The sequence below is a fragment of the Carettochelys insculpta genome, chromosome 3 (genome assembly GCF_033958435.1).
Source record: "Carettochelys insculpta isolate YL-2023 chromosome 3, ASM3395843v1, whole genome shotgun sequence".
In the NCBI taxonomy this organism is placed as follows: domain Eukaryota; kingdom Metazoa; phylum Chordata; order Testudines; family Carettochelyidae; genus Carettochelys; species Carettochelys insculpta.
Genome location: NC_134139.1, coordinates 97,767,374 through 97,782,344, shown reverse-complemented (window position 1 = coordinate 97,782,344; position 14,971 = coordinate 97,767,374). Strand labels below are relative to the sequence as shown.

Here is a 14,971-nt window from a genome sequence, read left to right as displayed (position 1 = left end):
CAGCTGTAAGTGGTTTCCCTCATATGCAGGGTTTTCAGTCGGATTCCATGGCTCTCACATGGCTCCTCCCCCTGCCTTCCCGGCCCTCCAGGACCCCCGTGTGGACACCACCACCCTGCCCTGGCCCGGCTATTCAGGCACAAAACAAGGGCGGCAACACTCTGGCCCGGGCCCAAGCGCCCCAGCACGCTGGGACCCAGACTCTGCCCTGGGCCCGACTCCGCCTCCTCCTGCCGCCCAAGCCCCCTCGCACTGACTGGGGCAGCGCGGCCCGCAGCAGAGCCAGTCTCAGCAGGGGGCGGGGCGGGGCGGGGCGGGGCCGGGCTCCTCCCCTTTGCCACTCAGGGCACCGCCCCGCGCCGGGGTTTTATAACGCGCCGCGTTTCCGCGTCCTGTGACTGCAGTCAGGTGGTTGGTTGCTGGCTCGGGCCGCGCTGGGGGCGGGGCACAAAGTTGCTGGCGGCGCAAAGTCTTGGAGCAGGAAAGTTTGCGGGCTGCCGGGGTGGGCAGTGCCGGCTGCTTTCGCCTTGCCCGGGAGCAGCGGGAGCGGGGAGCATGGCGGGAGGGGAAAGTGGAGGCGCCGCGGTGGCCGAGTGCCGGGAGCATCTCTTCAAGGTGCTGGTGATCGGGGAGCTGGGCGTGGGCAAAACCAGCATCATCAAGCGGTACGTGCACCAGCTCTTCTCGCAGCACTATCGGGCCACCATCGGGGTGGACTTCGCCCTCAAAGTCATCAACTGGGACAGCAAGACCCTGGTGAGGCTGCAGCTCTGGGACATCGCAGGTAAGAGGCGATGCGGGGGGCTCTGCCCCGCCTTGAGGGGCGAGCACGTTTCGTTTCGTCTAGTCCCGCGTTCTGCAGGGCCCCGTTCAGGCGCTGTTGCTTTCTGGGTTACACAAGGCAGCACGAAGCCAGGCAGCTAAGCCCGCCTGCCCTCTGTTTGGAGCTCATGGTTGGCTCCACCTTCCTGCAGACTCAAACTTGTCCTGCTCGGCCTGTACTGTCTAAATCTTCTCTCCCCTTTCCCCTGGCCATCCCGCTTTCCTCTGGGGTCAGAGAAGTAGCAAAGCTTGTCAGCGCCTTTTGAAGACATGGGGAAAGAGGGCCTGGTATCATCCTTCCAGGGTTGCATTCCTTGCACATGTAATGTCCCTCCAGGCTTCTGCTTTGGCCACACTGAGTTCATGGCTTAACAGCTGACTTCAAAAGGTAGCTGTAGTCTTGCTAACCACCTGACTCTAAGGGAACATAAAACAGTTCATGCTCGGATTTATTCCAGGATTTTAGTAGCCTGGTAACTGTAAAACTGTTAGTTCATGCACGCTTGACATACTTATGGTGGTCATTCTGCATTAGCTTTAAAATAAATGTAGCCTATTTCAATTTAGTGCTGGTAGGTAGAGCCCCCTGGCAGACTTGAAGTAACTCAAGCATGTAGTGAAGCTTAAGTTGAGGAGAAGCGTTCCTAGGCAGGATTTACAGTTGTTTAGTTAACTGAAGGACTAAAGTCAGTCTTCACGCAACTCACAGTGAATCTTACAAGCTGTGCTTAATATTTAATTTGTTCATATTCTGGAGAACAGAAGAATGACATTTTTCTGATTTTAATGCATGTATAGCTGGAAAAAATGCATAGGAATCTATTTGCATTCTCCAGCAATAAAAGCATAACAAACGTGTTCACAAGCCTGCCATTACATACAGTGGAAAGGAATGTTGTGTGAGTCAAACCTCTTGCTGTACTTTGGACACACCTGGGTTAGAGAACAAAAAAGCAGTCATGTAGCACTTTAAAAACTAACAAATCTTCCAGGTCTCAAGAAGTGGGTCTGCTCCATGAAAGCATATCACCTAATTTTGAGTCTTTAAAGTGCTACATGACTGCTCTTCTGTTTTGTGAAGATTCAGACTAACATAGCTACCTCTCTGACTAATCACCATGCTGGATCAGAGAATTAGTTCAGAGTCTGTGACTCTGTTATTTCATCTTGTTTGATGTGAGAAGCTAACTGTATGTAGCATGTAAAATAACACCTCCTCTGTTATACTATGAGAGAAGTTAAAGATGTGGACATAACTCTAACCTCTTTTTATTTAGTTTATATCTAGCCCAGTGTTTCTCAACTTTTTTCCTAAAGTACCCCCAGATTTCTCTCCCATACTCTAAGGGTACACGTGCCACTAGTTGGGGAAACATGGTCCTAAGGTAATCTGAGGTCTTGAAAAGGGTATAATAATCTGGAAAGTCAAAAGTTATTTCAAGAGTTAGATTTGTTTTGCAAACCCCCAAGTTACCACTTGGTTGAACTAATTACAAAAATATCAAGACTACTGGAAAACTTGTTGACTTTTTCTACCATATTATCAAATAAATGAATGGGGATAGAATTATTATTGTTACACTTCAGCATAAGGCATATGAAGCAGTAGAAACAAGTCATTGTCTGAATATACTTGTAGATTCTGCTGACTTTACTAGTGGTTTTATGTAGCCTGTTGTAAAACTAGGCAAGTATCCAGATAAGTTGATGTACCCTCAAGGGTTCCTTCCCCTGGTAGAGAAACATTGAGCCCACAGTGTCCAGCCACACATGTGCTTTTCCATTTCTCATCACTCCCCCACCCTGTGTCTGTTTGCAGATGTCAGAAATTGGGCTTAAGTATCACTGCCCAGTATTCTGTGCTTTCTGTATAAAGTATGGCTTTTAACCACCTGCTCATTGGGGTAGCCTCAGGTCTCTACCTCTAAACTTATATGGAACCAAGAGAACAGAAGCTGCAATCTTATTCCCACATGAGTCAGCAAAGCACAACATAATGCATGGTACTATAGCAAATGTCACTAACAATAGCAATTTCCATCCATTTATGGTACCTGGGTTGACCTTAAATAGAATGTGGATTCCTAAAATCAGTCCTAGGTACTGATGCAATATGTAGAAAGTGTTCATATACCTTCTTGAAGCAGATTCCCTACTGTGTAGTATGAATTATTCTAAGTGGAGAGCTCTTTCTTACACAGAGGTTTTGAGGTATGGCTGTAGAAACTGTAACAAACTTAAAAGGGCTGAAATTGTGATTATTGAATTTCTGCCATGAATTTGCACATTCTTAATGGACAAAAATAGAAATGAGTTACAAAGACTATGCCCTCTCCCATTTTCTCTCCTGCATATGAATGCCTGACTTTCATGTCTGAGTTCACACTGGTATAAGAACACTGAAATAGGATTTATTTTGGGTTCAGTACCATTGTCCTGTCTTGTGTAAAAGATCAATGGAGAAGAAACTGTTTTAAAATTGCTTCATGAACTCTGATGTCATGGGTTTTGTAGTCTAGCTATAAAATTGAATATGTGACTGTCAATTTCCAAATACACTAGTTTTTATCAGTACTTGTGTTTAGTAATATCTAGGGCCCTGTGTGTTTATAAAATTGGTGTCTGTATCTCCAAAAATCAGAGATCTGCAGATTTTTGTAGGGTTCTAGATGCAGAATGTCTGCATTCATACTGGTAAAAATGAGCCGCAGATATCTACATCTGATTTTTCAGGACTCTAGATAATCTAGAATTGGGATGATGGAGGAAACCATTCTGGACTGTAGTAAGAGTGGTACTTGACAGTGAATCGCAGGGGGCTAAAGCTTTCAAAGGTGTGTAACTGGCTTTCATTGGGTCTTAGACTTCTAAATCATACATGCATTGTTTAAAAATATTGTTCTCAAACTGTCTGCACTAGCAGCATCTGTCTGCGGAAGTTACTGTTGGAAGAGACGTTTCGACAAAACTTCTGCTGGCAGATTGGCAGAACAGATCGATCCACCTGATTTTGTGTAAATGCAAACACTCCCCACTAGTGCTTATTTTGCTTAGCTTGCTTTGGGAATAAGGGAATTTCAAAGTGTGGCACTATTTCAAAGAGCCTGTGTCTATACAGCCAGTCTGCCTTTTGAAAGCAGTACTTTCAAACCATGACTGGCTGCCATTATGCTAATGAGGCACTAAACATGCACTTCAGCATCTTATTAACCTCTTCCAAAGTGCCTTATTAGCATGCCTTCTGAAAGGCAGGGGCATGTGTAGACACGGCCATAGCGAGGGATCCCTTTTTGATATACCTTTACATGCCGTTGGCAGAGAGGTAGAATGGTATGTGGGAAATATGGCTTTATCTAAAAATCAATTTCTATTAATCCCTGGAGGATCAAACTTCAATGGTACCTCTAAAGACTCAAACAAAACAAGCCTTTTTTGCTGTCTCATATCACCATGGTGATGGAGATCTGCAGTTTTATAGAACCTTAGGAAATCTGGTTATTCCTTTTATAATTAATGCAAATGATAAAATAGTGCTGTTATTAGTCCATATGCTCTGCGTTAACATCAGAGCTCTAGCAGAATGGAGTGGAGTTGGAGAGCAACTGGTTTTGTTCTATAAAAGTCATTAAGTTCAATCCCTGAATGAACAAAGAATATGGTTAAAGCTTCAGCAGCTAGTACTTTTGAGGGCCCAGAAAAAAATCACTCCTGTTCTAGGACTTTAATTGTGGTGCTAAAGAATAGCTCTATTTTTCCTAAGATAATTAGGATGTTTTAAAACTGCATGGCTCTGAAAAAGTAAGAGCTGGGAAAGCATGGTGGAAGGATTCTAAATTCTCAAGTGCTACTTGAGCTCTAACCTGCTTAGAGTTAGTGAGACTGAGCAAAACTAAGATTTGCACATAATTAAAACTCTCAATTGCTGTATCTTGCTATCAAAAGATCTCCAAGCATCTTGCTGTGAGGTAGGGGAGTACATACCAACTTGAAAGGAGCAGGTAGCTGACAAAGGTCAAGTAACTTGCTCAAAATTGGTGAGTCAGTGGAAAAGGAGGGGCCTTTGTAAATCTATCCACTCAGCTTTATGCACAGATCTAGACAGACACCTACTGGGATATACTAAAGCTCTCAAGTGACTGAAGTTCCTAAGACCCATTAACCTTCATGGCCCAATGAGAGCAAGGGACGGAGGTGCGGGAATGAAAGACTGTCCATGGCCCTGATTGACAGTGAAAGAGGAGGAGGAGGAGGAGGAAATATTGCCATAAGGTCAGTTAGGATGACTGGCTTCCTTCTGGAGAATAGGAAGATACAAAGCCCCATTTTCTTGGTTTCAGGGGGGGAAGGATGGTCGTCTCTAAGGCTATGGCTATGCTACAGAGCTCTTCCAAAATATCATATTTTGAAACCACACAGCCACATACAATGCATTTTGAAATAGCATTTCTGGACACATGGAGCTATTTCAAAACAGTACCATGGGGCACCATTATAGCCTATTTCAAAATAGGCATTAAGACTCTGAATAGCACCGTTTCAAAAGAGGCATTGTTCCTCCTGCAATGAGCGTTAGATTTTGAAGTAACAAATGCGTTACTTTGAATTTATTTATAGATGGTGCTTATGTTGTCTAGATGCCAGCAAAGTTATTTCAAAATAACAGCTGTTATCTCAGAATAACTAATGTAGCTGTAGTTTAAGAACACAAACTTTGTATTTCCTTCTTCCTTCTCAGTTTTGTCATTTTGAGAACAGATCCTTATCTGCTGCAGGAGATTGCCCATGAAACTTGTGCTCCAAATTATCTGTTAGTCTGTAAGGTGCCACAAGACTTGTCTCATCATAGCACTCTCCCCACCAGTGGGTATTTTGCTTGGGGGAGAAGAACTTATTCACATGCCTGAGCAGCATAACTTATGCAGATGCACGATGGAGTGTAGAAACAGCCTAAGTTGTACATCTACTTTATACACAGCTTAGCAACAATAAACCTTTTAAGAACCTGTGTAATTCACCAATGGCTTTATACTCTAGATTCTATCGTGATAAAACCGAACAGGCTAAAAGATACAGCAAGCTCAACAAGGTGCCAACAGTGAATTCATTAACCATCAGGCAAAGACCCACTTCATCAGATGCATGAAGCATCTCATGCCTCTGACAAAGCTGGTCTTTGCCCACAAAAACTTATGCTCCAAATTATTAGTCTCTAAGGTGTCACAGGACTTCTTGCTGTTCTTGAAGATACGGACTAACTTGGTTACATCTCTGATATATGATGAGAGCATCTCCCATTGACGTAGCTGTCACTTCTTCTCATGAAGGTGCATGTGTTTTTCTTGAATGCTGACAGAACTTTTATCCATCAGCATAGCTAGATGTGAATCCTCTGGGTCATTATAGGGGCTCTTTAGCATACTTGGCTTAATCTAATTCTTGACTCCCCCACCCCCTTCTGCCCCTCTACTCTGATTTGCTCAGCCTGATAATTTTTTTGATTTGTCAACCTTGCTTACTGTTTTTGGTTCTCTGTGCCTTAAATATAGTCCGTTCTGGTCTGGCTATGGTCTGAAGAAGTGGGTCTGTCCCACAAAAGCTCACCGAATAAACTATTTTTAGTCTTTAAAGTGCTACTTGACTGCCTCTTTTTTTTTTTTTTTTTTGATCACATAGCTAGAGTATCTTCACTCTGCCCTTTGCGTTGGTGCAGTTAAGCCTTTGATTTAAGGAACCATTGTTTAATTCAATTTGGTAGCTATTATGAGCCTAGTATGAAGAAGCAAATCCAACTCCCAAGCTTGCAGTGTTTAGCTACATAATGCTTTTTCTTCCCATCTACTATGTCTGTTGCCACACACCTTTTTAGAGAGGCTGGCATTCCAGAGCAAGTCTCAAACTCTGCATTTGGTGCACTCAATATTTCATCACTTCAGAAAACTATCATGGTTGACTTAGAAATCTGTAGTTTACCACTGATATGCTTTGTTGGCATTGGGGAGAGACTGCAGTAACTCAAATGTGTACTACCATGTTTATGCCTATTCCACAAGGCATGTCTTGGATAGAAATAAATAGGTAGCTTTGGTTAATTTAGCCTCTGGAAAGGTATGCATTACAACTTCTGAAAACTAATAGGGTCACACATGCCAAACTCATTCTCTTTATTCTGAATCTGACTTCAGTTGACTACATGCTTGTCCTTAAATAAAAAAAAAAAAAAAAAAAAGCTCCTAGCGGGCGGTAACTCACAGCTCTGAAATCTGTCATCTCCTCCATAAAATAGTAACAGAGCCATCTTTTTGTTTTGATAGAATAGACTAAAGCAATCATGTAGCACTTTAAAGACTAACAAAATAATTTATTAAGTAACAAGCTTCCAAAGGACAGACCCACTTCAGATCATAGCCATATCAGAACAGACTCTATATATAAAGCACAGAGGTCCAAAAAAGTCATCTGATTTGCCAACAATGATAGAGTGGGTGGGAGGGGAGTAAGTGTTGGGTGAGGAACAGGAGAATGACAACCTCCTAACCGTATGAGGATTCTCACTAGCAACCATGGGATATACGACTAATCCTGGAGCTTTCTGGCAACAAGCCACGTTGCCAACTTCATCCACGTTTCTATCCTGGAGATACCATCACTGGACCTAACCACATTCATTACAGAATCAGGCACATTCTCCTGTTCCTCAACTAACATCATATATGCCATCACATGCAACAATGGCCACATGCTTTGTATGTAGGGCAGACTGCAAACACACTTTGCCAAAAGAATGAATGGACATAGAGCAGACATCAAAAATCTCCAAATACACAAACCTGCCAGCCAGCACTTTAATGGAGTGGGCCATTCTGTTAAAGACCTGAGAGTTTGTGCTCTGCATAAAAGACTTCAACAACCAACTACAGAGACTGTTCAGAACTAACATTCATGTTTGAACAGGGACAGCAATTACCTGACTCCATTATAAGGATTCTTTCGCATACTTTAATGTTTGGCCAAACACTTCTCCCCTCTCTCTTCCCCTTCTCCTCCTCACTCTTCTAGCTGATTTTGCCAGCCCTGATGATTTTTTTCTGTTTTTGAAACCTTGATAATTTTTTTGGACCTCTGCTTTATATATCCCTTTTGTTAAGGCTATAGAGCTGAAGTGGGTCTGTTCCACAAAAGCTCATAACCTAAAATTATTTTTAGTCTATTTAAAATGCTAATGACTGCTTTTTTCCTCTTATGTAAAAGATTAACATGCAGAGTACTGTCAAATTATAAGCAATCAGTAAACAAAGGAACTTAAATATCTTATGCTGCTGTAAGAGTTCTGTAATTTTTAATAAAGAATTTTGTAAGTGTGAAGAAATGTGGCATCTTGTACTATTTGAGCTACCCTACTTATAATATGAGCTCTAAACAAATCAAAACATGGATTTTTTTTTTTAATTTTTTTTTTTTGAGGATATAAAACTTGTTGGAAGTTGGTTTGTGAGGGAGGAATTCCAACATAGACATACATGGAAGTATGTGCCTATTGTGAAGGGTTATTTTTAAGCTTTACTGCCCATTTCAGAACAATTAGGTACTCAATCCTTCCTTGCCCAGGAGGACAGCTATACTGTTCAGTTTTCTTCATTTCAGTTAGATGTCTCTTCAGCCAGTTCACTAGTCTGGGTGAACAGTGACTGCAGGAAAAACTGCACTGATAACACTATACAGGTTGCGCTGATTTGAACAATACTGCAATGCGCACACAACCAGTTTTTCTTAGCTGTCTTTCAAGAATTACTTGTACAGTTTTATTGACATGGCACAACATGCCTTGGATGAGACCTAACTAATGCTAGTTAAACCAGTGTATTCTAGAATGGGAATTCCATAATATGCCCAGGAAGCCACAAATGCTGCATCTGTGCTAGTGCCTCTAAGTCTCATGTATTGCTTCATGTCTGGACACCATTATTACTCATTTGGGAGGCTTTTAGGTGTGAGAGGTGACTTTAGAGATGCAGAATACATTCTGAAGTGGCAAAGTGTGCTGTTAAGTCCAGTGTTGCTTGGAATAGCTTAACATCCCTAGAATAAGATTGCAAAAGGGATTCTACAATAGTGTTTTCCACCTGCCCACCCCCTCCCCCCCAGGTTAGGCCACATCTACACTCACAAGTCCTTTTGGAAAATCTGGCCATCTTCCAAAAGAACAAGCATCCACTCACACAATTAGCTCTTTCTCTTTAGAAAGAATTTGGTGCTTCTTCCGGAGGCCCTCTTCCTCTCAAATGAGGAAAAGTGCCTTTCTGAACGAGCCTTTCAGGTGTGGAGGGGACCATGTGTAGATGCTCTATAGGCCCACTGTGCAAAAGAGCAGTTCTCACAGTGCCAGATTTTTTCAGTCCCTGGCCCCTTCTTTCAAAAGAGCTGGGGCGGGGGGGGCTGTGTGGACACTCATCAAAAGATTGATCCACTTTTTTGTGTGCACATGATCTTTCAAAAAGATCATCCTTCAAAAGGTCACCATAGTGTAGATGCAACCTTACTGAGTGAGACATGGATTACTGCACGGAGTGCAAATGCAAAGTGACCCCATCAAGGGGGAGAAGTTTCATTAAAATATGATGAAACTGAAATAGTGCTTTAAAGAGAACAGGCAGTCTCTGTCCAACTCTTTTTTTTTTTTTTTTTTTTTTTCTTGTTGGCATCAGTAATAATTATACTGAAGCTAACTGACCAAGAATTGCTTTTCAAGTTATGGTCGTAAACTTCAACCTTCTCAAGGCAAAATTTTGAACTCAGATAAAACTAGCTTGAAAGGACAAAGTGTGAGTTGACTACATGGCTGACAAAATGTCAGTTTGTGATGGCTGCAGTGCATACTTCCCCTGCCAGCCACCAAAGATGAGTCAGTAGGTGCTTGAGCTACTGATGTGGCACAGACCATAAATATACAGGTAATGACCATTTTTAAAGTGAGAGGTCCTGTTAGCTGACCAAAACTCTTCTATATCAGACATGTTAGCAGATTTTGTCATCTTGTCTGCAAAGCTTGGTAAAGACCTGATAGACCTGTTGTGGTCTGTTTATTTCATTAGGATATGAATAGCTGTAACCTGAAATGTTTGTACATGTTGTTGTATGCTCTAGATCAGATGAAACTGCATCAGATGTTTTCATTTAAACTGCATTGTTCCTTTTTCTGTGCCTCGCTAAAAAGGGCACCTTCATGGTATGTGTTGGCTGGACCTTCAAAAATTACAATTCCCAGACTTGTGAGAGCCACATATCTGGTTTTTCTTCTATTCAACCACTCTATTGCCCCCACCCCACCCAGTATCTAGCAGGAAAGAATTATAACACAGCTGTAATAACAGCCCTCATCTCCTACATGGGTCTCAACATCAATCCCTTTTGAATTATAGTTTCTCTTGGAGTGAATGGCTTTCTTCAGATGCCTTTATACAGTGAAGTCTTTCATATCTAGACATCTGTTATTTAGAACTCTCAACCAGCATTTGAACCATAAATAAATAAGATTTAGTTTCCATATTTACAGTATAGAGAAAGTAAATACAAATACAGTAAGTTTACAGCATACAATAACAGCTGTCAGTAACTAATGTACTCTGCACAGATATGTTAGTTAATAGCCCATCTTGGTTTTCTTTAGTGTTAAGCATTGCTAGGTATACCTCTCTATCATCCAGAATAGTTGAGTATTCAGCAACCGTCTGGTGCCAGAGCTGCCAGGTGTGGAAGTTTACTAATGTCTTTGTAAAAGATTAGTATAATCTTGTGTCTGCATGTGGCACAGCAATAGAAGAAGGAAATGGCTTATGACTAAGGTGTTCTGGATCTTTCTCAGAGTCCTAAAAAGCACATTTATGAATCCCCTAAATTTGAGACTTTGGCAACTCTGTAGCCTCTTTGAAGTATGACATGCATGGCTTTATGAAATGAAGGAACAGTTCTTATTTTAGCTAATTAAAGTTTGTCTCCAGAGAGCAGCAGATGTAACACTGCACTAGAATAAATTCCATAACTTGAAAAATCAACAGATTACTACATGTCGTCTCCTGGGGCTGGAGAGTTTGTGTGTGGATTTGGAAGGCTCACTTTATATAGTTGTCTCTGAAGTAAATCAACAAGATGATAGCAGGGCTTTAGGGAAAAGTACACATAGCAGAAATGTGGTGCAGGGCATTGCAGAAATCCTTGAACAGAGTATTTACACAGCCAATTATTTTTAATTGGTGTGGAGGCCTTTTGACTGAAAGATATCTACTGAACACTTATCGCCTGCTTTTAGTGAATAGTTGTAAACCTTTCTCTGTGCTGTAATCCAGTATTATGCAGTACACTAAGATATTTTCCTTTGTTTTGGAATTGTTGAAAAAATATTGCTGCACAGTGGGAACTCTTTTTTGTTACGCAGCTTTAGGCAAAGCAAAGTTGTGCTATCTCCGGAGCATATGAGTAAAATTGAAAAATTCTGGTTTGGCATTAAGAGATACAGAATGTAGAAGAGAACATTTTAAACCAAACTCCCATCTTTATCAATAGATGATCCATCTCTCCCTGTCTTGAGTGAAAGGGGGTGGGTGGAGACTCATAATCAGCTCTGCAGATTATAGTAATCTAAGCATGTAGACATAAGACCATGTATCTGACTGAAGTCTAGGCCGGGGTGGGTAAACTTCTTGTACCTCCAGGCCCCACTTTTCTTCCCTGCAATTAACTAGACTTCCAACCAGTCTAATGTAATCCAAAGCAATGAAACTTCAGTTATGTTCAATGGGCGGGGGGTGGGAGGAGAACCTTTTTTCAGTATGTAGAATGTAAAATCTTGATGCATGTCTTATGTACAGATGACACATTTCATCATGTTTAATGAGATGGATGAGCCTGAAACTCAGCAGTCAACTGTGCTGTGCCCCTCTATGAAATGTCATACCTCCCCCTCTTCCTCTCCCCTGCACCCAGCAGGGGGTCCATCCACTCCTTTGTGTGCCTCTGGCCTAGGCAACAATAGTAAAGGCTTTGTCTTACAGCTTATATTAGCGGAGACCGACCCCACTCATGGCACTTGTCAAGAATAGGGCTGATTGTGTGTTTGTTTCAGAAACACTCGCATCCATACTATTGGAACAGGCAGTACAAATCCTTAACAAGGTGCTCGGTTTCCATCCCTCTGGAAACACTTGGTATGAACACACACCACCGAGCTAATAGGGACATACTGACCCACGTTTGGGACAGTGTGTAAAATGACACCATGATGGATAGTGATGTTTCAGTTGAACCACCATGCTACAAAGTAACAGCTAGTATCTAGGTAATGTCAGTGGCACCCTGATGTGCCATGTGGGCTGGAGACTTTCATTTGACAGTAAATATAGCTTAGGTCCTTCATCCCTTATCTGGTTTTTTTTAGTCTTTGGAAACAGTGTACTGTATTGGCTACCTGTGCTGAGCCAGCACAACATACACAGAACACGTAGCCAAAGTTACCATCATTGGTCAGAACAAGATTCCTGTCAAGATGCTGTACCAGGAACTTCCAACCACATAGACTACATTAAAATCCAGGTTTAAGTTATTTCTTACTGTTGGGATAGCATATTGCTAGGAGCCTAAATTAGGCAAGCCTTGCAATTTGAGTATTCAGACAGCTGGAGAACAGTGTCAGAGTGCAACTCTTCATAACTCTGTAACAAGAAGCTCTTAAAATTGGCCCAAAAGAAGGGCTTATGTGCTTGTTCATATGGAGTCGCTTCCTGTACTCTATATTCTGCTTATCAGGTTAAAGAAAGCAAGGCCCTGCAGATCTCTAGTTGTGAGCTGAGCATGCAGATATACTACCTCACAACTTGACGGGTGAAATTATTTCTGTAACAGTAATATCAACCACAAAACAGACCTGTATGTCGCTCTGCAACTGGGACCTCTAAAATGAGGCTTGTATCGACTTCAAAGATTATAGTGATGTATTGAAAAACACTTGAGTACTCCATCCCACGACTTAGATCAAGAGACAGCTTGAGTTTGTCACATAAGATTATTTTTCTGGAGGATCTGAATCCAGGAAATATGCAAGAACTGACAATTGGCTGTAACTTGTCACTTTTTGGGGAATATTGTAGTCTAGTGTGAGGCTTTGAGTGGTACAAATAGTCTTCAGGAAAGCTGAATGATGAAGCGTTTAAAACTAACTAACCAAGATGGACTTATTTTCTAATGTCATGGGCTTTTGAAATAATAATTTCATGATTTTGGCTATTTACATTTGCAACACTGATTGTATTTAGGGTTCCTGACCAAAAGGAGTTTTTGGATCACTAGGCTCTTGTAGGGGTGTTTTTTAATACTGGTACCCTCCTGTGTTGCTACTGATAGCACCGCCTTCAGAGGGGGGTAACTGGCAAGCAGCAGCTGCTGGCCAGGAGCCAAGCTCTAAGGGCAGAGCAGCTGTCAGCATCAGTGCAGAAGTAAGGATAGACTAGTACAATACTGCCAGCCTTGCTTCTGCACTGCTGCTGGCAGTGTGCTACTTCCAGAGCTGAACACCCAGCCAGTCGCCACTGACATCAGATCATCCAGCTCAGAAGGCAGTTTGGACAGCGGCAATACCATGACACCCTTCCTTTTGGATCAGGACTGCTAATTTAAGAAGCACTGGCTTTCTCTGTGAAATTGGCATAGCATGGGGTAAAAGTGCATAAGCCCAGATTGCAGTCCATGTGTTTTTTCATGGCTGGATTTGGTAGGGCCCTAAAAATAAGTCATACCCTGTAACACAGCATGTCTGGAAGTAGCACTTTGCAACTCCCTCACTTGGCAAAACTTTACATCCACTCATTACTCACTTTGTCCCTAAGCCAGTCCCTTTATACCATTTTATTTAAAAAAAAAAAAAAAAAAAAAAAAAATCCATATCCTTTAACTTGTAACCAGTTACTTTGGATTAATCTGAATAGCATGCATTTCTAGGACATACGAGTAAGAGGTTAGTGCCGTGTAACTTAGTGTAAGTGAGAGATGGTATTATGGGCTTTGCTGCAGACAGTGTGCAAGTCAGTTGCAGTACAAATTCTGCAGATGCTGTAATCTTGCTAGACATCTGCCAGGTGTTGCATGTCTTTAGTGGTGGATTAATGTGATTATCTAGACATCTGTCAGCATGTTATCTGGGTGCACCATATCAGTTAAATACAATACTTCAGGTGATCATTGCACTTTTGCACAAATAACAGTAGTTCTCACCAAGGGATATGTATACTGTGGTGAGGGGTACATCAATTCACCTAAATATTTCTGTTTTTGTAACAGGCTACTAAAATGCACTGAAGTCAGTCACCAGTTTATAATAATAATATGTAGGTACATGCTTTATAGTAAGTAGTAAAAAATGATGGTTTCTTTGAGGAGCTATGACATCTTTATTTCTGTATCTGACATGTAAGGCAGCTATTTTTAAGTGAGGTGATACTTGTGGGGAGGGGTGCACAAGACCAATCAGGTTGGACTATATCCATTTCAGTTTGAAAAGTTTGAGAGCCACTGTGCTATATAGAAAATGAAGATACAGGGACTGCTGTCAGGAGTAAATTGGGATCTAGATGAATTCTGGGAGTGAATTGGAACCATTTTGCTTTAAGTGGAATTTACTTAAGTACATGGAGCAGAGTTATTCTTTCAGGGTTCTAGAAAACACCATGGGGGTGTGGGGGAGTTGGACTGCCACAGCAGCCCTGCATTATGCCTCTTGTAATCTCTGAGGCTGCCTTCCTGGGGAATGGAGGTACTACAGGACAGGGAGGGGCGGAGTGGTGGTAGCAACAGATGGGAACAGACAGGCCTCCCCCCCCCCAGCCTCCTTCTATGTCACTAGGTCCACTTGGCACTGTTGGCTGCCTTCCAACAAAGTATGGAGGGGAGACAGCAAAGGGGTATAAAGTAGAAACAGCTTGTAATGCTGTAGCTTTTTTGAGTTTACATGTTACAGTTCCAGCAGTTTCTTTGGTGTTTGCACAGCTCTCCACCACCACTTTTAAACTTTCTTAAAGAAAAGAGGTGTGGTTTGTTGTTTGTACCACCCATCTCTGCTTGGAAACTTGCCATAGTCCAGGCTGGCATTTAATTTGCAGGTTCTATC

General features: G+C 42.0%; 1 protein-coding gene across 1 annotated transcript in view; it reads left to right on the top strand.

Moving 5' to 3' along the window:
- The first annotated feature begins 444 nt into the window (after positions 1-444).
- Positions 445-14,971, top strand: part of RAB32 (RAB32, member RAS oncogene family) — a 43,749-nt gene continuing 29,222 nt past the window's right edge. Inside the window, exon 1 of the mRNA XM_074988711.1 lies at positions 445-784. Within this exon, the coding sequence (XP_074844812.1) occupies positions 556-784 (229 nt within the window). The 5' untranslated portion in view covers positions 445-555. The remainder of the gene's footprint in view (positions 785-14,971) is intronic.